Genomic DNA, 21,795 nt, shown 5'->3' with positions numbered 1-21,795 from the left:
ACTAGGACTAGTGATGTGTAACTTTAAGTTACTCCACTCTCCTTGTTTATTCCATACCATCGAACAAATCGGTCCCTCGATTTGAGCAACGTCAACATATTTATGAGTACCTCGATACTCATGAATGTGGTTCGGTAATTTAAAATGTTGATCTAGAGTATCTTTCACTCGAGGATCTTAATTTTATTAGTAGCTATGTATTAGTAGTGAGTAACTACGTACCCACTATCATCACACTAGTAGCTCCATACTAGTTTGTGAGTAACTCCGTACCCAATGGCGTACCTCCCCCGAGTGGGAGTACCATATACAACCATCTATAACAAGATGATTAAGTCACTTGCTGCTAAAAAGTGACTACACAAATTGATTCCTCCATTGCACATTGCAGTACAATATCTGGTATTACAACCCGAATTTTTGGACGTCCTTATCATAGAGGTCAACTTAAAAACTAGTGCATAGGTCTTGTGGAGTCTCGGCTGACCTAACCACACCACTGGTGACTTCCTACAAAAAATATGGCGCCGAAGTCACCACCTATGTACTTTAACTCCGTAAAGTACATGGTCTTATCTATCATCTATGGAAAGTTGTAAAACATTCCCGCGAGATGGATTTTTATCACCCTAAAATTATTGTGCACTATTTTAGTGTGAAGAGCTTTTTTCTTGGGTACCATGGTTCACCCCAAGCTCATCTTTTGCTAAATTCTCCGATTTAACAAAAGATATGTCTGCCTCCGAACACTCCGGTTCAGCCCCAGACTTTGAGTTTACTTCTTAACACTCCGGTTAAGTCAAAACTCACCAGATACAGTAGGATTTACCACTAAGCTCTCCGGCTTAGCCTTCTATCCTAACTCAGCCCGAGTTTATGTACACTTCATATGTCGGATCCGATACTAACAACAACCAGGCTCATCTGGAGTGAGATACTACTCACTATTGCCATGTAAAACCTTATTAAATCCATGGAATGCTCCACTCATTCCCAAGGGGTCTTACGACTTATAGGGTTTACACGCACATGAACTTTGTAAGCAAAATAGCCTGTCATGCAATATTACAATTGCTTATGTAGGAAAGTAATATATTTCCCAAATTCATATGGTAGCAACTAAAATGTGCTCACAATCGCACACTTATGTTGAACATAGGCAAGACTACGCTTGCAAAAGCTATAGGGCGTCCCCCATGCATGAAACTGTCCATTAAACTAGTTTTACTGCTAACCTCTAGATTTAGATCACTCCGGAACTAAATCACTCTGTTAGCACTAGTTCACCATCATGGTCTTGCTACTTAGAGCTTCTCCGAACTCTGTAAAACTGGGTTTTATCCCAACTTATGGCTATATTTGGTAATTTTCAAAGTTCAAATTTTATCTTGCACACTTTATCACTACAGACAAGTGTACATACAGACCTGCCAAAGAGTCAAGTTACATGCACAAGCCTTGGCGTCCCATTCCACCCAGACTACAATTGATTCCGTGAGAATTTGATGTCCCATACCATCAAATTACCACCCAACCAACTGATGTGACATATAAAAAGGCTCTTTCCCCCCTCGAAAGATCACCACAAACTCTCGAGCAGTGGGATGTCGACGCATGGCAATAAAAAGAAGAGAAAACCATGCTAGTAAGTTTAAGAACAGTTCTCTTCGATCAACTTGTATAAGGGTATTGAGCATTACATCTCAAGATTATACCCCTTCAGATTTGTTTGTCACTACAAAACAAACACAAATTTGTCCGAACAAAACTTTAACTCTAGCAAGACAACGCTCGCAAAAGTGAAAATTGAAATCTGGCGAGGCTACGCTCCCAGAGTCTAACACTAGTCATGTCTAGAGAGTACGTTGCTAATGGGGTCATGTGATCAAGGCTACTAGCAGGTAATCGACAAACGCGACCTCAATCCCAGCTATCTTAAATGCCATTGACCAATTTGAGAAGTCATGACCATGGCAAGACTGCGCTTACAAAAGTGTCTCTACGGACTACATTTGTTCGTCACAATGGACCACATCCAAGTAGACATTTTTCATTGGGTCTAAGCACATTGGAGCCACGAACTTCTTCTTGTGGACTTTCAACAAGAACAATGTGTCTGATCTGCTCTCATATTACTTTGTGGTAAACCACATGGTTAAACCACTAACAGAGAGAATTTATATCATGTATTTATGTATTGTCAACGAATACTTCTCGAACTACGCGAGAACATTACCATCGATTTCCCTCTTTCCACCTTAAAAAAAAATTCTAGTGCACTACGGCACAATGTGGGTATGAGTGCACTTACGACGTGACACCAACATGTGCACGCCATGACATGACTTGTGTGTGCAAGACTGTCAATGGTTCAGCAGACATGGGCACGCTACGGCACCCTTAGACGTACGTGCACCGCACGAGCAAGTGCGTTATGCCACAAATGGCCAGGTGCACTACGGCACGACTGTGCCACACTCCTCCCAAAGATATAACTCCAAGTGTTGGTGGGGGGTTAGTATGCTACGGCACATATATTCGTCTACTACACCATGAATGCAAAGCATGTGCACTACGGCACGAATCATTTCGAGGTGCTACGGTCATAGACGTGTTCACTAGGCACAACGGCCATAGAACGGCTTTGTCTCGAAGGACTCGGCACTACGGCCGTGGGATTTGTCTCTCTCTTAGCACGCGACACTACGGTCATGTGCGGTGGGTCTCTCTCGTGGAAAACAGGCACTACGGCCACACGGCACGACGACCGTGTTGGGTTTGTTTGCGTGAGGTGTACCATTGTTTTGTGTTTTTTTTTTGTTTAAAAAAAAATAAATAAATAAAATAAAATAAAGTACGGGCCGGGCCGGCCCTCGCCGCTTCGGGCGTGGCCACCCGCCCGTGGGGAGTGTCCAGGCTGGCCGCCCGTTGCCAGGTGTGCGCTAGGCATGCCTATATGCGGTATCAAGGGCTGGCCGCCTATATTTTTATTATTCATAAAAATGAATAATTAAAAATATATTAAAAAAACAAATGGTTTTTTTTAACCCCTTTTTTTTTTTGGCTGCCGCTGGTGCCTGCAGCGCTTGGTTGGGCTGGTGGCTGGGTTGCTTTGGCCGCCGCCGCCGCCTGGCCGGTCGCCCTTGGCTGGCCGCCGCCGCCGCCTAGGCTGGCTGGCCTGGCCGGGCCTCAGCAGGGCCGTCATCTCCGCCCGTCCAACCGCCATCCATTCGCCGAGCCTAATGTGGCCTGGGCTGCGTTCGCCCCCATCTTCAACGCGAAACGACGCTTGTTCACAGCAGGTCTGCTTCGCCTGGGCTGCGTTCGCTGGGCTGGTGGCTGGCCGGCGTTGTGGCTCCCTGGCGGCCGTCGCCCCTGGCTGGCCGGCCGCCGCCGCGTGTGGCTGGCCTGGCCGCCGCCGCTTGGGCTGGCTGGCCGCCGCCGCTTGGGCTGGCCTGGCTGGCTGCACAGCACAGGCAAAACAATTCCACACGCCGTCTCGTAGCTGCTGGGCTGGCTATTGCCGCCTTCAAACGTGGTGTTCTCCTTCGACAGCCGCTCCACACGCCCCAAGTCGCCCATTGCACACAAGCTTCAACGAAGCTTCTTTCACAGACAGTGGCTGCTCTTCGCCCCTTCCACCTCCCCCGCACACACAGTCTAGAGAAAGGGCTCTTCTTTGAACAAATTCAACGATTCCTTCGCAGCAGCCATTCAACGCAGCAAAAGAAAAGCTCAAATTGCTTACCTCCAATTCGCTTGCACTGTGTGTGTCGGGGAGAGAGAGAGAGAGAGAGAGTTCTTCCCCTCCATTCTTCCATGGCTGCCTCCTTCCACACCCTCCATTCGAGATAAGGATAAGGAGACGAATGGTCGAAAACCATCGAGTGGGCTCCGGCCCCCCAGTCACGCGCGGACTCTCACGATTCCCTCGAACCACGCTCTGATACCAGTGTTACATTCCCGTAACGCCGCTACGGGCATTACCACAAGAGGGGACGGCCTCTGGCTCACCACCCAGCCATAGAGGAAGAATGAGGATTGCCCCTCATCCCCCAGGCTATATAGTGTGTGGCCTGCCGTCCACACTAGCCTGGCCGCCCATGACTCCACACGGGCGTCCTCTCCCACTGAACCCCGGACATGGCCATCCGGTCTGCCGTCGGTCACAGGCATTACAGCCTACATGACAGACGATGAAGCTGACCAGGATTAGAAGAAAATCCTAGCTACACTTGATACACTTCCAAATCACAAACTCAGAACGCAATTTGTGGTCCAACCTCCCAGTACCTTCATAAACTCTACAAGGCATTTGCCTCGCTTAACACCCTAAGTGTAAGCGTAGCTCCCCAACACAAAACCTTAACCCTTTGGGTATGGTTAGATTTCCCCTTTGGCAGAAATATGCAAATAAAGCGTGACTTGTTGTCTCCCACAGCTAGCCACAATCTTTTGCCCTGGGAAACATGGGTCTCCCTAGGCAAACCATCTCTTCACAATGCCAAAATTCAGTTGCCTAGTGGAAAACGGATACGGAGCCTTGGGCCTTTTACACATATGATACATACTGTCTCTAACCCATTGGCTTGTAAGTTTTATGTGGTTTCCATAGGCAAGACCAAATAAGCAGTCATACTTGGAGGGAGCTCGCTCAAGAACACCACATGTACAGTCAACTCAACTGACAACACAAGTACCCTCAAGCTTCCCAAGGGAAAGGTAATGATCCTCTAGGATGGGGAGTCCATCGTATCTAATCCTATGCCAGCACCAACTGTTTCCACAAAAGGTACTCTATCACCCACAAAAACTAGTAAGTCTTTCACCGCCCCCAAACTACCACAATAACTAAACCCACCAAGAATATGGATTGGACTTCTGACCAAGAATGGTCTACAATGGTGGCAAGCCCACATAAATCCTATGATCCACACCAATCTCATATTCTTGGAGACTTTGAAAACTATTGGAAAACCCACAATTACACTTGATAGCACACATGAAATGCATCTAATGAGTGTAGGGTATTCCTAAAATATCTATTGGAAATAATCAATTGTAGTGCAGATTTCTTGTCATAGATGTAGGAGTACTCCAAGGCCGGATTATAATTGGAAAAGAGTGGATTGATGCCACTCACTGCCAAATCAATTGGCGAGAAGAAACGGCCACCATGGAAGTCAACGGCGGCAAAAAGCCATAGTCCTCTTGTGTTCACAAGAGGAAATCATACACATAGCCTTACCCTCAACTGCCGTCCACATTCAAGTCCCATCCTCATCACCGGTAGTCTCACGTGTTACCACACCCCATGCCTCACCAAAGTTGGTCAAAAGGGCATTGTCGATACAATCCAACACCGCCAATAAAGCCTCTACATCCTCAACTATCCACACTGCAAGCACCCTAATCTCTTTCCACTATCATGACAATCATTATAGTAGGTGTCCAAGAATCTTCTTGCAACTGAAGGATTCTACGATGGCTACACAGAACTCTAGATCCCAAAATGGTCATCTCGGAAACACGAGTAAAAAGCAAACCAAGCCAACAAAAACCAACCATAAGCTAAACCTTCAATGGTTGGCTAGTTTCCAACCGTTTGCTAAGAGCACAAGGCTACTATGAAGGCAACCTTCACCTCTAGCCTGCCTGTGCTCATCCACCACAACAAATCCCCAAAGAGCCGCAAGACAAAATGCCCAACAGCCAAAAGTTAGGCAACCCCAAGCACACCAAAGCCAACCATGTTGGGTGCCTACCCACGTGCTCAAAGCTCAAAGCTTCCATGAAGGAATCACACAACTGTGGCTTCCAAAGCCACAATCAAAAGCTTGTCCTTAGTGTCAATAGCCTACTTGTAGGCTCAAAGCCTCGTCAACAAACCACCAAGAAGCCTTGTCAACCACGGGCCCTCATTACTCAGCGAGACGGTGGGTGTCAAAACATCTCTTAGAAGCCCAACGCTTCAATGATGGCAACTCCATCATTTGGGTCCCACAGAATAACCCACAACAATTGGCCCAAACCACACAAACCAAGATAATACCTGTCCAATCGACGTAGATGGTTTGGCGACCGATGAGGAAGCAAGTTCCCTCTTCATCAACTAAATCCTACAGACTTGCCCACACGCAAAACACGGGCACTCATAATAAGCTCAGTTTGCCCAGTCCTTTCAACAAGAGCCTCATCCATGAATCTCCAACCCATCCCTCAACCTCATTACCAAACCAAGGGGAAATGCCACAAATGTCAAAGCTTATACAGCCACTCAAAGACAACCTCAAGGGTAAGCTCACAAATCTAGCCAAACGGGCTAATCATTACAAAACCCTCTTTTGAATGGCTGACCAATAAACAACCTTTAAGTCCTCAACCACGAGGCGTCTCTAGGTGATTAGGCATGTCTAGGTGATTAGGCATGTCTAGGTGATTAGGATCACGAGCACACCTTTCGCCCTCACTCATGCACGACACTTGTAATTCTCACTAGGCTCTGTCATATGTGCACACACCACACAAAGCTTCATGATCGACAGCCATCCAGGTACCTCTCTAGATGGGGGAACTATGGAGGGTGCAAGCCTGGTCAATGGTATGGCCCATCACTTAGATCTTGTTAATCCCCCCCGACTTTCGCCCAAATAACTGTGCTTCATGCCTCATCCATCTTACCCACAACTTCTACCTTAGCTTTGGACGCCAAACAATCCAAAGTAGCTTTAACTTCCATACTCAAAAGCTGCTACCCCTATGGATTCTCACCGTCACCTGCCACTCTCATCAACACAGAATTCCAGTCCCATGGGCTACAATGACACAAGAACCACCAAAATAGAAAGAGAGAACATCGACTCCTAAACGATTAACACCCAAGGAAGCCAAGATGCCCATTAAGGTGTCTTGATGAAGATGCTACAACTACATGTACATTGCCATCAAATATAGTATCTTAGAACGCAAGCAGTTTCCATGTGAGTTATCTCCTTGTCCCTCTCAAACCCCCAGCTCGCCACTTGCTTACTAACATCGTTGTTATACTAACCCCTCATCAACACCACCACCTGGATATTGGTCATTAAGTATTCCGTGCTAGTCTACTCATTTAGGTACTCTTGCTCCTCTCATGAGGATGTTAAAGCCACAAAGGTGACAAAAAAGAAAAAAACACCAAAAACAAAATAAAGAGTACTATTGGATATATACAAGAAAGTAAAAACAAAATAAAGAGTACTAATGGGCATATACAAGAAAGCAAAAACAAAATAAAGAGTACTAATGGATATATACAAGAAAGCAAAAACAAAATAAAGAGTACTATTGGGCATATACAAGAAAGGAAAATTCATAAGAGCCCATACGACTAGATGGATATTCGCTAGTACTCCACTAACTTCTTTCCATCTTATTAATCCCTCCCATCCCCTCTCATTTCCGGAGAGGCAAGAGGACCAACCAAGTGCGACACTTCCAAGCGTGCCACGACAACTTCTTACATCACGAGGATGCGATCGAGTTTAGGAATGGGAGTATGTTAACCACATATGGTTAACACATTTCTAGGACAACTGTCTGCACACTGATGTAATGGGCGCCCGTACTATATTGTAAATCTCGTCATTTGATGAGAGAAACACCCTAAAGACGCTCCCAAGTCTTTGAGCTTCAAAGGATAGACAAGAGGATCTCAGTTAGTTGGCCAAACCATAAAGAAAAGCCTTGTAACTATATTTTGGGTGCCTCGGGTCACTTACTCCCACGCAACCTAGTGGGAAAAGGCTTGGAACTATAAAAGCCAATTTCTCTTGTTTGTAACTCATTCTCCCATTTATGCAATAGAAGTGGAGTGTTCTCTCTTGCAACTCTAATTTAGCATGTATGGTATGCTTAGGTTTAGGGTTTGGGTGTGATTAGTGCTAATCACTCATTCTCTCTTGCTTCCCTCTTGCTTGAGAGATTAGGCTATCACCGTGATCGTCTTCCGCAGAGATCCCACATGATCTTCGCGAGAGAGGTTGCACCACCCGTAGGATTAAAAACCGCCTCGGTGTGACGACGAGTGCGGGAGAATTGTGATGTGACGAGCGGCTATCCACAAGCTACAATGGAGCTTTTAAGCATAGCTCGAGCTCAATGGATCGATAACTTCCCACCACGACACATTAGGGTGAGCTTAATATATGATTATATGCTTATAGTTGCATGTGTTTACTATATGTATGAGTGATATCATTGTTTTCTAATACTATTAAGTCTATATAAATGCATTTTCATACGTGTAATGTCAATGTTTGGTTACACTATAAGTCTGATTACATGTTTACAATAAGTGTGGTGGAAATTGATCATATAATTTATCAAACAATAGAAGATTTTAAGTCCTATAATAAAAAATCTATACTTTTAGTTTTTAAAAATGGCAAGACCTATTTCCACATGGGCAACTTGTTAGTTGAGAATGCCCATGATCTTGATTGGACCATTCTCAACTTGTTAGTTGAGAATGCCCATGATCTTGATTGGACCATTTACAAAGCCACCTATAAGTAGAGGCTCCAAAGAGTGGCCACTTGCAAGCAATCTAGCACATCCCTTTGACAAGAAATAGTAAGGGAGACCATCATATCAATATAGAAACCATGGGTTGAGGAAAGTAATTTTGGAGATACATACACAATGTCCCTTTGTTTGTTCATGTAGTTTGAACTCCCTTTTTTTGAAACTTTGGTTTAAGGTTAAGATGAGACACCTAAGGCTTCCTACTAGTTGTAGGTATGGACGTGATGTGGGCTATAAACAATTGCTCTCTCAAAAAGAACACACGCACATGCACACAGGGGTAGAGGGAGAGGGAGAGCGAGCCGTTATTGGAGAACATTAAACATCACTTATCTATCATCTATGTATAAGCGGGATCAAGGATGATTTTGGAACATTAAACATCAAGTATCTATCATCTATGTATAAGCGGGAATCAATGTCAAGGATGATTTTTGACGGGGTGGGTCATGACGAGTTTAGTAGAAATAATGCCCGTGTTTTCACAATTTACCTTATTTTTGGACGGTCACTCAAAATAAGTGGGTGCCGAAAAACGGGCACCCTACAAGCTTTGGGGTTTCACATTGAGGGCTCGTGTGTCCGGACAAACCGTTACCCGGCGGGAGGAACAACTCTGTTTATTTGTCATCATCGATGGGGACAAAACACTCAATTAGGGTCGCTTTTGAGTCTGTGCGCCATCTATACGCAGAAAAGCTCTCAAATTGCACTAGCTTTATCATTATCCTTTGGGGAGCCAAAGCAAAGGAGTGGCAAGCTGCAACAGAGCGGCCATGGCAGCCAGGTGAGTTTTTTTTTTGAGACATTTTTCCATTTGGGTTTTTTGCCTTTGCATGATATTTGGCAAATTCTAATTTGCTTTTCGCTTTCTTGTGGGTCGCTCCACAGCTTGGAAACTGTCGCTCCCGTAACTGTTCCAGTTGAAGCTGCCTTTGAACTGCTCGAAGGGGGATACCGATACCTTGATGTCAGGTTTGTTGATTGATTTTTAATCTCCTTTCAAGGATCAATACAGAGATTTTCACAACTTAGAATGCATTTATGATGTGATTTAAGTTGAATCTTCCGTGATATGCACCACTAAATAAATACTTTACCTCGGGCTTCCAATCAATTGTCCGCAATTGATATGATTGTTTTTAATGTTGTGACTTTTTGAACCTTAATACTAAGGTCTGTAAGCCACATGTCAAGGGTGTTCACATGCCCCAATTATGAAGCCCTGCCACACCTATTTATGCTACACACACACACACACACACACACACACAGTAAATGAAACCTCACCAAGAGCTTGTTCCTACACACTAATCCTAGTCCCTATTCATCATCCCAAAAACATTTAACACTCATATAATATACATTTAACAGACTCAATCAATAATCATGGGATTCACATGCATAATTATTTAGACTGGTGAGTATATCCAGACTGGTGATTATACTCATGTGGATAGTTAGCCAATCTGGCGACAACATTCTTGGTCTCATCGTTGGAAACGTGGCACTTGCGTCAGGGCAAGATTAGTAGCAGAAAATCAGCACAGAGCAGAAATGGACAGGTTTGGGTTAGGTCTAGGGGTGTAACTCAAACTCATGAAAATCCTAAGCATAAGACAGATTAAATGGTTGATATCCAATTCTAATGGCCAGGAGATCTTGAATTGTAATGTTTGTCGCATGTAAAGTTGGAGTGATTCTAATGGGTGGGAACCAGGGAAGTCAATAACCTCGGAAAGGTTGCCCACTGCCATCTTGCATCACAATGAAAAAGGGGACGGAGAGAAGCTCTGGGGAAGGGAGACATGCAACCTTTGATGCTGTCATCATCCCCTGTCTCCACATAGAGAGACATGCAAACGCATATTACTACATAAATTTAGCGCGTTTTTCATGTGGTTTTGTAGTAATTATTTATATTGAAACTGGCCAATTCCCTGTCATGCCTTGCGCATGATCTGCGTTTTGATGCGACTATACACCTTGGGCAGAGGGTCCTTTCAACTTGCATGCCTTCAGATGACTGTGGTGTCTCTGTCTGGTCTGGCAAGTCAATGGACAGTGAAGTCTTCATTACTAAAATCTCTCAATAGAAATGATTAACTTGTCCCTCAGCCTGCCATCATATATCTAACATATACATCATAGGCTCTTATATTATCAACTATATTTCAGGACACAGGAAGAGTTTGTTAAAGGGCACGTGGAAGGAGCAGTAAACATTCCGTACATGTTCAAAGAGGAGACAGGTAACTTTCAGTTCCTTTTTTTAATGTAAACTGGTTATATGCAGTCACAGGTTCATATTCTTTCCACCTCTTGGTCTTAAACCTCCTTGTATGTAAATTTCGAAAAGCGGCATGCCGGCTTCTCTACGTCTAGCCTAGGCACGACCTGTTGTTGTCTGTGGATAGAAGGTACTTCTAGACCAAGGTATTTAGAGGTCACTGGCTTGTTTTTGGTATACTACAGCTGAAAAAGACCCTTTCAAGGTTTAAACCAGCATGACTAGAGTCTTTTGGTCATTGAACACCATCTGTCCACCATACATACCAAACTTTACAATGACAAGCCATCAAATGGTGGTCATCCTCCACAGAATGAGTCATGCAAACAGATCAGCTGCATTTGTAAGAAGGAGAATGACTGCATGCCAGGCTAAACACCATGTCTTTTTCATTCACTGATGTGTACCAATGCTTGCTTTTCCACCTTGCAGGCATGACAAAAAATGTGGATTTTGTGGAGGCGGTTTCAAAGCAGTTCAATAAAGATGAAAACTTCATTGTTGTATGACCTTTGACTCAATCATCAAATGTTCCGAGTTTGGTGTGTTGTAGTAGATTACTGATCCTTTCTCAATCATCAAATGTTCCGAGTTTGGTGTGTTGTAGTAGATTACTGATATCCTTTCTCATCGGTGTTTGTCTATAGGGATGCCAGAGTGGAAGGAGATCACTGATGGCTTCGAATGACCTGATTGCTGTGGTATACAACTTTTTTAAGATATCCGAGATGACCATACGCGTTAATGCTTGGATAAAAAGACTTCGATGAAAAGCTTGTTCTATGCATTTTACTTGGAAGCATATAATCCAATTATTAGGAGCACACACTTTGCCATGAATCTGAAATGCCACGCATTGCATGCATTTGCTTCACTTGAAATGTACTTCTCATTCCTAAAACAAGAAAGCAGGATATTGTTCAGAAAACTGTGCGTGCACAGAAGATGGTTTTCTTATCAAAGTCTAACCACAGTTTTACATTCAGACGTGGTGTATTAATTATTGCCTTCTAATGTATGGTCTTTCAGCAGGGGTGTATCAGTGTGTGGGCGTGCACTTGCAGGGGTGTATCATGTGTGTGTGTGTGTGTGCAAGTAAAATGTAGACGTGTATATATACGTTCGATCCCCTTTTTATTATTAAGAGTACACAGGTTAGAAGAGGGGTTTTGTTAGAACTAAAGACCCCATGTTTCTATGCTTTCAGGACTTTAAAGGTGTGAAAGATATGGGAGGTGGCATAAGTGCTTGGATACAAAGCGGTTACAAGACGTGCTCTGATTATCTAACCAAGGGTCCCATGGTGGAGCTTCTAAATGGGTCATGCTAAGAATGGAAATTTTGCATCAAATGCGAGGGACAAGTTGCAAAATGGCTCACATCATGAACAGATCTTTTTCCTATGTATATGTTGGCAAATAAGACGGATCTTTTTCCTATGTATGTGTTGGCAAATAAGACAAGCCAAAAATATCTTTTCCCTTTAAGGTAGATTCACACCTTTTGAGAAGCAAATTTCTTGAGGGGCTCTCTCTCTCCAACCTTCAAGGCACTATTTCAAATCAGAATTGGACGTCTTTAGAATTGAAGGTCTTTGGAATCACTTTTGATGGTGTGTTAAGCTCTTGGATCTTTAACACCTTGGTAGTCATGAACTTAAGAGATCCTCCTAAAGTTTGAATTTGCTACATTTGCGACTCTGCCCTTAGATCAAGGGGCAATACATTTGGCTTAACTCATTGAGTTGTAATTTTTTTAAACTCCCTAATTCTCTTCATGGGTTGGCTCAATTATTATCAATGGTCTTGACATTAATTGGTCTTGTGCTTCCACCTAGTGCTTTTGGACCCACTTTTTCATTTCCGTTGTGCAACCTCCTTGAAATTTCCAAGAACCAAAGCGCTTTTCAGCCCTTACTGTTTTGGTCTAATGTAGGTAAGACATTCCAGGAGAATCCTCTGTCAGGATTCACAAGAACCTATGACTGATTATTGCGGCTTTCCGTTTAGGAATTCACAAGTATCTTGGGTTGAAAAAATCACTCGCCAAACTTGGGGGCGTTCGCCTCATTTAGCCAAAGAAGAGCATATATTATCAACCCCCACCTCGAGACACAGCACCTTAGGTCAATGCTTGGGCTTTCCATTCCATCAGCAATTTCTCCAACTAGATTTATGACAGTCCAAGGAACGTAAGAAACGCTCCTGGGTGGGCATTATCGACCCCCACTTGAGATTAGTGAAACAAGTGGAGAACCTACTGTTGTATTGTAAGTCCTTTTGGCTATTTGGACTAGTGCATTGTACCCATGCCAACCTTAACCGTAATTTAATCCATATAATATTAACATGATTACTATTCTTCAAAAAGCTTGACCATTTCAAAGGAAACAAACCATAAAAAGTTGCAAGTACCCATGCCCAACCTTACTGTGATTTAATCCAATATAATATAGTATGATATGACAGTTACACTTAAAAAAGCTGTGATCATTTCAAAGGAAACATGACACCTAAACAAAACAAGTTCCAAGCTAAGCATCATCAAATGTCCAAAACAAGAACGGGCTAGAATCCAAGATTTTTCATTACCATTTCAAAGGAAATATGACTGTCAAAAAACATTTAAAAGTCTCAATTTTAACTCGAAAGTTGAAAAAAAAAACACTTCGATTGGAGATCTAGAATGCCCAAAACAAGATCACATGATTAGAATCCAAGATTTTTCATTTGCAAAAGAAACTGAATAAAAAAACTTTAGAGCTAACACAATCTTCTAAATCAGAAGCTATGCCACCACTCAAGAAGTGCTTGTATAAAAGAAGTTAAACATCAACTAAGACATCATGTACAAAGAAATTACACCACTAGAAATATTTACACTAGCATCTTAAATATCCTTGCACTAGAAATATTTACATTAAATCTAAAATCTAATAATAGATCAATCTAATCTAGGAAATCAGAAAAAAGCTCATGGCTAAGATCTGACTATATTTTGGGTTTCTTAATGACTTGAAAGTGCTAGGACTTCTCGCAATGCCAAATATCAATATTAATCATGCATGAGAAGAGATAATCAACAAGATTCACATGGCAAAAATCAGAGAATGAGATAGAGGGAGGGGGCGTGGGGGGTGTGGAGTGCGTTGGTTTTCATTCATTCCGCGAGTTAACCTTTGCTGCAACCACAGACACCATGGTGTTCACCCCACCTTTGCTGCGACCGCAGACACCATGGTGTTCACCCCACATTCACCAAGACCTCGGCAAAGCTTGTAGAAGCCTTGCTCTCCCCAATAAGGTCCCCATGAATTCTTCAGTATCCAATAAGGTTTGTTGGTCAACCTTAGAGGCGCAAAGCCACTCTCTTTGTAGCCCACCAAGAGCACTCCATGGTTGACAAACTTCTTGCTGCATAGAAGAGGGCACGATACCCCTCCTACATATGTTTGCATGAATGCCGCGTTCAATCCCACTGTATAGTAATTGCAGCAGCATAACCATCATGAGTCCTCATTTGGAAAACATGACTAAAATCCACATCATAGGCAGCATAACCAGTATTTATTCGGGGAAAAGCATGACTAAAACCCACATCTCATAGGCAGCATAACCCTGAGTATTTATTTGGTAAAAACATGACTAAAACCTGCATAGTTTACCTGCTAATGGCCCATGCTTTACTAGATTTGCCGCGATCTGATCTTCATCTAATGAGATGGTGCTGAAGTTTTCCACTTTCACAGCCACTTTATTCTTGTTGAAATTGCACTGCCCAACCCTTGCTTTGTAAGGGTAGTCGTCCGCCGCCATCAACCCACCTGCCTCCATCACGTACTCATAAGCATTCGTCATTAGCCCACCCCTGCATCCTGAATCACACGACTTCTTGTCCGTCGGATCACACTACAGAGATTTCCCCACAACTCCAACTTCAATATTGTCATCATCATAATATAATGCTAACAACACATTTTATCATCATTACAATGATAATACCAACTTCAATATTATCATCATCATAAAATAACAATCTCACATTTTTCAAACCAACTTTTTGACAAGAAAAAAATGCTATAAAATTTTATTGCAATCCCAATTTTAAATTCTGATGACATCATCATACAACAATACAAGAAATTTTTTATTGAAATCCCAAATTTAAAATCTAATAACACCACATATTATCATCATACAATGATTTTACCAACTTTTATAATATTAACATCATCATATAATGATAGTATCACATTTAATAATAATAATCCTTCGATTGAAATCACATGTTATCATCATAGAATGATAATACCAACTTCAATATTATCATCCATTTTTAAAACTTTTTTTTTTTGACAAAACATGTTTAAACCCCTTCGATTGAAATCCCAAATTTAAAATTTAAGGAATTCTACCGTCTTATCGCAATCCACAAGCTGCTGCTCGCTTAGATTCACCAACTTGCCTGTCGCAACAAAATGTGCACCTTCTATTGCACCTGTCGTCGTAAACGCCCAGCAAGCACCACAAAGGCCCTACAGAATACAATTTTTGGGAAAAAAAAAAACTCCCAAAACATGTTTTGACAGCGAATAAAAGCCTGCACAAACTTTTTTGTTTTTGTTTTTGGGAAAAACCTGACCTGATTCTTGACTCCGGTCACGGCACCGTGTTCCCTCCAATCAAAATTTGCAGGCAAGCTGTCCATGGGGAGGATAGGCGCAGGCGTGCCATTATCGACGGGTTTCGCAGCTGCAGCGGGATTATGGACACCTAAAAAATGCTTCTCAAACTCCTCTTCGGATAGGTCAGAGAATGGTGTGATGCCGTGGATGGCGGAGGGGTCGAGCGCCTGATGATGAAGGGCTCTGCCCAGGTTTCTCTTGAATATTTTGAGCCTGTGGGTGTACTCGTGGTGGCCAGAATAGAGCTTCCCATACTTTGTAATGAAGCTTCTGAAGCAGGACTCTCCGTAGAGGGCTGCAGACACAGGGTCAAGGGGTGCATATTGATGGAAAGGCCCCTCTACAACTTGGGTGATAACATGGCTGCCTTCCTCTGTATTGTCAAGAGCAGCAGCAGCAGCAGAAGAAAGAGCATGCAAAACCACACAAAAACAGAGGAGAAGATGGGTTGAATGAAAATGGGTCATTACTTGAAGCCCACAATTAATTAAGGCCATGGTTTATCTTCTAGTCTTTGATGATTAATGATGATTAGTAATTAATTATGAAGCCCGGGACACAGACAAGACTGCACCTGCGCGATGGGAATGAGGAGCGGTAAGCCATACCTCAAAACAGGGAAAGCATGGGGAGTCTTGAGTGATCTGGAGTCCTCCTTGCGTGAGTGGCAACGTTCCATGGAGCCACTTCACCCGTTTCCTTTCCTGGCACAACGATGTTGCGGTGGTGAATCACAATTTCTTTTTTTTTTTTAAAATCTTCCTTTAAATAATTAGTTCTACTACCTGCTTGGTCCAATGCATGCAAATTTTCTTTGCATCTTTTGCAACCCATTCTCTCCTCTCTCTCTCTCTCTCTCTCTCTCTTCCCGAAAGAGAACTGTCTCGACTTGTCTCTCTATGTGGTCACAAAATCCTCTTCTCCATCTTGCTCACAAGAAGGCATCATCAAATGTCCTCTCTCTCTCTCTCTCTCTCTCTCTCTCTCACTCAGGATAGCATGGACAACTACCCTCTCTCCCTCTATATCATTCTCTCTATGGCACAAACGAGAGCATGCATGATTTGTTTCCCTCTTTCAGCAAGCATTGTGACCCCTACCACTCTATCTATGGCAGCACAATCACACTTACGGGTAGAGCGACTCACTCGGGGCCTCATATCACAACATCCTAATGCTTGGCTATTTCGTCGATTCCTCTCAATCTAACTAGAACAATCCTTACACAAGAAAGGTGAATGTTTCCTCCCGGTGTTGTCATTTCATAATTCTCACAAGTAGGTCACATCGAGCGGCTCCTCGAGGCTCAACAAGATGTCATGACTCCTCGATTATAAAGGTACTTCTTCTACCCATCTTTATGCTCGTCCCAGATTTTTCTTTGTTTTGGAAAGTACCCACAACTCGGGTCCACCCCTGACCCCGCACCCACTTTCCAGTGTTTAATCCATAGGCTTAGCCTTGCCGCGTCAAATCCCATGGGTCTAGCCTTCCGCCCTCCACTGGATCGATGGAATCGGTTTGACCTCATGCACCCATAATTACCACTTTACTCACATACACCACTTAAGGTAAGCTCATACACTGAAAACGGAATCGTTCTCTAGGATAGCTTGTGGAACACTTGAGAAATTCAACACATAAATTCAACCATGAAAACACATGCTTTGCAGGTTTCAACAAAATCAAATAAATTGAACAAAAGCATAGCAAACATAATAATTAGCTCCAAGACAAACATGCTGGGTGCAATCTTCTCCCCCCTTTTGCGTGGCCTTCCCCCACACAAGAGTATTTTTTTATTAGCTTTCAACCAAAAATAGGCCATAGATCCCAAAAATATACAAAGTGTGCTTTTAGAGAGCACGACACTCTTCCACAACAAAAATAGAGTGTCCCAAAAATTGGGGCTAGGGTAAAGCCTTTAGGCTTTAATAAATTCAACATTATAAATGTATTTTTCCCAATGTATCAAAATAGAAAAATCAACTACTAAGGTTACAAGCTACGCTTGTGAAAATAAATATGATGCGCATAAGAAACATTCTCCTCGACATTATTCATCAATCCTCGTAATCTTTATCACCTGAAAATATAAGCCTAATTAATAATTAAATTAATCCCACAAATATTAAACAGGCACAAACCATCACCAACTCATGACTACCACGCATAAGTACCCCAGGAATCACCTTGCCATACAAACCTAACTGAAATAATCATAGACGGCGTGCTTTTAGAGAGCACGACACTCTTCCACAACAAAAATAGAGTGTCCCAAAAATTGGGGCTAGGGTAAAGCCTTTAGGCTTTAATAAATTCAACATTATAAATATATTTTTCCCAATGTATCAAAATGGAAAAATCAACTACTAAGGTTACAAGCTACGCTTGTAAAAATAAATATGATGCACATAAGAAACATTCTCCTCGACATTATTCATCAATCCTCGTAATCTTCATCACCTAAAAATATAAGCCCAATTAATAATTAAATTAATCCTATAAATATTAAATAGGCACAAACCATCACCAACTCATGACTACCAGGCGTAAGTACCCCCAGGAATCACCCTGCCATACAAACCTAACTGAAATAATCATAGACGGCCCCAAGCATACGTCATATACCGCACGTATTAATATTTATAGTGGTGTCACCCACGATATTAACCTAGCCGGCATAACGCAAGAGTAACCTAGGCATCCCCAAATTACTCAAGAGGGAAAAATAATATTCTTAAAGAGGACTTAAAATATATTCTCATGACATACACACACCTCACGCACCCATGATTGCCACTTTACTCACACACACCACTTAAGATAAGCTCACATACACATTCCTTTTTGAAAAAACAATCCTTTCATAAAAGAAAAACATACAATTTTTTCTATACATGCATGTATCATATGTCCATATCACATATCATAAGTAACATATCAGTGTGTCAATCATCATCATAAATCTCCTCGCACCACGACCACGATCCTTAGGCTAGGATTCTACGCACCAATGAGTTTGATCACTCCCTATCATGATGAACGGAGGAGCCCTGCATGTCAACACAAGTGCCAAATAATCCTGGGAGTTGCTTTTATCGATCATCACCTATTTGAGAATCACCAACACTTCAGGTACCAACATCAGGAGAGCCACGTATGTCTAGTACCAGCATGCATACTTAGCCACCAAGCACTGCCCTGCCTATTTCACTCTAGAGACGCTTCCTATCTCGCATCAATCGTGCCAGGAGCACACCCCATTCGGTCGAGAGGGGTCAAATTCTCAAACGACCGCCTTTGTGTGATGTACCCCACAGATGATACTCATACGACAATCCATAAACTTGTGGCTTCCATAAACAAATACATATGCAGCACACAAATACAAATATGTACCCAAAATATTTTTTGGGGTATGATTTATTAATTACTTTTTGGCATGCTGGAGATTAATATTTTGGGTACATATATTAGTAACATTCATGCTGACCACGTGTTCGCACGCTTGAACATGTGGCTGCATTTATTTTTGACAATTTTCGATGCAGCTGTCTGTTTGGTGGTCGTCTTTTTGTGTGTTGTTCTATTGTGTTGTTGTTGCTCATGTTTAGTTGGTGCTCCCGTGGCTTTGGTGCTCGTGTTCGAGTATGGGAGGTGCTAATGTCCATGCTCTTCCATCTGATTGGCTGCGTGCTCCCTTGGCTCTGGTGCTCGTGTTGCATATGGGAGGTGCTACTGGCCAATGCTCTTCCATCTGATTTGCTTGTCAACTGTCTCGGGTGCTCGTATCGCGTAATGGGAGGTGCTGTTGCCCAATGCTCTTCCATCCGATTTGCTCGTCAACTGTCACTGGCTATGTATCTATTGTTTGCTACCACGCGTCTGATCTATAGCATGAAGGCTCGACGCGACGATTTCATCTATTTTGTTTCTTGTTTGTGATTGGTAGGCTATTTTATGCTTGCGTATGCATGCATGCAAACACATGCATGTTTGTACACTGCCATGGATGTTTGTAAGGTAATGTTTTTTCAAGCCTTAGAAGTTTGCGTATGCATGCGTGCAAACACATCCATGTTTGTACGCTACTATGGATGTCAATATTCAACAATTGGCTCGATGTTTTCGTTTGTGAGATTTTTGCTCCGTTCGTCCCTATGCTTGATGTTTCTTTTCTTTTTTTGTAATCAGTGCATATGCATCCATGGATGTTTTTAGAGTTGCATCGACGTCAGTAAGCGATTGATTAATATAGTTGCATGGATCCATCTTCGTACAGTCAAATGTATGTTGTAGTTGTTGTATTTGTTGAGGATTCTAACTGTGGTTGACATGTAGATACGTCATTGTCGTGTATTGCTTCTTGCCATACCGTGTTGTCTTATTGTTTTTTATAGATCTCATGACTTCTATTTTTTGTCTATTGTATAAAGCATGTATGCTTACTATTGGTAGATATAACTTCTAACCATACGTTGGTGTGGGCTTCTTTTTCTAGACGCTGTCCTTATTATTTAACGACTTCTAGTACTTGTTTCTTCAGTTAATAAAAATATGCAATGCTTGCTTTGTGTGGTCGTGATGCTTCCTAAAAGAAGTCCCTTTCATGAAATTAGTAACATAATGAAGATTGATTGACGACCTTGTTCTTCATCTATGTTATGTCATGACACGGATCCTGGTCCTTCTTGTACGCCCTTGCTATGCGATGAGGGTGAACTCTCTACATCCATTGTACCAAGGGGTTAGTGCAATCCGATAGCAAGTAGAATTGTGTGACGACCCCAGAAGGTTCCTTCGCTGTTCGCAATCTGCGTGCAGTAAAGTAGAAAGCCCGCTCCTTAGGTGTGAGCATCATCTATGAACATCTCCCTTGCATGTTCCTTATGTTGCAGGTTCATGTGCATGTTCCTTATGCTGTAGGTTCATTTACATGTTCCTTATGCAGTTTACTTGAAGTCTTATTTGTAAATTTGCATGGCTGTAGGTTCATCTGAAGGTGCAAAGAAAGGCAAAAGGCTAAAAGTGGCACCTTTTGTGGATGCTCTGCTCAATGATAGGAACACAAAATTTGAACCATCTGTTCACAAGTTTTCTAGTTTCCCGTAGACAAAAGAACTAAATTGTTTGAAGTCTCTATGACTGCTATTGTTATAGGAAAAAGAGACATCAACGTTTTCTCGGCAAAACCACTAGAAGAATTCGTTAGGATGGAATGCCTCAAGGGTCTGTTTGCCCTTGAAAAAGGTGGTACTCTAAATCATGTCCATTTCTCAGATGGTGATAATTGTGATGGCTCCTTCATTGATTAGCATTGGTAAAGCGATTAGACGATACTTGGGATGGGAATTATGTAAACCAGAAGGTGCCATAGTCATGTGTAGAGGTCTATGACAGATTTGAATGCACACACTCAAAGGCATGGTTGGTTACTACATGAAAGATCTCTATAAAGCACATTTCAAATTCTTCTCACACAATGTCTCCGCAGAAGAGATAACTAGAGGCAGACAACTGTATGCACTGTATGGATAAGCTGATCTTAAAAATAAAGTTTGCTTGTCCCCTATAAATCTTTTTGAGAGAGCATATGTTTTCATGAACAACTATGTATCCAACAAACTAGGTGCATCACTTGAAAGCACACTTCTCATCAGAATGGTGCGCGCATAGGCAAGTACTACCCTTTTGTCATGGATAATACTAAAGAGAGGAAATGTGATGAGTAGAAGGTCGGTAGTAATTTGGAAAGTAATGAAAGTGCCTCGCCTTACACAATGCATGGACATTGATGACATTTTCTTCACGGACACCCCTCACGGTAGATATTTTGATCCATTGTATCAACATGCAGACAACAAGTTGAAGATGATAATCCAAGGAATAATGGAAGAGATGATGATATGTAGCATGGAGGCTAGAGCAACCCTATCATTATAGATGATAATGATGATAGTTCCCATGCACATCCATCAGACTATAGTACATCTTATTTGTCTGTGTGAGAGAAAACACACACAGTTTCAAAAAAGCTATCGTGGATGGTGATGAGTTTGTGCCACTATCACCATACGTTTGTAAATATGTCAATCTTATGGAGGAAGAGGGGTGTTTTTTGTAGTTCGCTTTTAATATGATGTTGCTTTGGCTTGTTACTTATGTCATGTTATGCTACCATATGTAAATTTACTCATGAATAAATTTTGAGGCTTTTTCAGTAATTGCCTTCGTTCCTTCAATTATTTAATGT

At 42.2% G+C, this 21,795-nt stretch overlaps 2 protein-coding genes across 2 annotated transcripts; one reads left to right on the top strand and one right to left on the bottom strand.

Moving 5' to 3' along the window:
- The first annotated feature begins 9,201 nt into the window (after positions 1–9,201).
- On the top strand, positions 9,202–12,439 carry LOC147638332 (thiosulfate sulfurtransferase 16, chloroplastic-like). The gene is made up of 6 exons (XM_086798257.1): positions 9,202–9,352; positions 9,457–9,540; positions 10,744–10,817; positions 11,288–11,358; positions 11,503–11,556; positions 12,063–12,439. Exons 1-6 carry the CDS (start codon positions 9,342–9,344, stop codon positions 12,183–12,185), a joined length of 417 nt encoding a protein of 138 aa, XP_086654383.1. The 5' UTR covers positions 9,202–9,341; the 3' UTR covers positions 12,186–12,439.
- Positions 12,440–13,725: 1,286 nt separating this feature from the next.
- On the bottom strand, positions 13,726–16,080 carry LOC147638331 (putative cysteine protease RD19D). The gene is made up of 4 exons (XM_086795518.1): positions 15,497–16,080; positions 15,270–15,389; positions 14,520–14,763; positions 13,726–14,332 (listed from the first exon to the last, which is right to left on the bottom strand). The coding sequence occupies exons 1-4, from the start codon at positions 16,034–16,036 to the stop codon at positions 14,061–14,063; spliced, it is 1,176 nt and encodes a 391-aa protein (XP_086651644.1). The 5' UTR covers positions 16,037–16,080; the 3' UTR covers positions 13,726–14,060.
- Between the last annotated feature and the right edge of the window lie 5,715 nt (positions 16,081–21,795).

Source organism: Cibotium barometz, chromosome 5, assembly GCF_041138505.1.
Source record: "Cibotium barometz isolate CiBa-2024 chromosome 5, ASM4113850v1, whole genome shotgun sequence".
Classification (NCBI taxonomy): domain Eukaryota; kingdom Viridiplantae; phylum Streptophyta; class Polypodiopsida; order Cyatheales; family Cibotiaceae; genus Cibotium; species Cibotium barometz.
The sequence above is the reverse complement of the archived record's forward strand: the minus strand, read 5'-3'. Positions and strand labels throughout refer to the sequence as shown.

Coding starts and splice junctions, on each gene's coding strand:
- LOC147638331 (XM_086795518.1), bottom strand. CDS start 16,036: ATGGCCTTAATTAATTGTGGGCTTCAAGTAATGACCCATTTTCATTCA. Junction 14,764..15,269: donor TTGTGGATTGCGATAAGACG/GTAGAATTCCTT, acceptor AAATCTCTGTAG/TGTGATCCGACGGACAAGAA. Junction 14,333..14,519: donor AAAGCATGGGCCATTAGCAG/GTAAACTATGCA, acceptor ATTACTATACAG/TGGGATTGAACGCGGCATTC.
- LOC147638332 (XM_086798257.1), top strand. Junction 9,541..10,743: donor TACCGATACCTTGATGTCAG/GTTTGTTGATTG, acceptor ACTATATTTCAG/GACACAGGAAGAGTTTGTTA. Junction 11,557..12,062: donor CGAATGACCTGATTGCTGTG/GTATACAACTTT, acceptor CTATGCTTTCAG/GACTTTAAAGGTGTGAAAGA.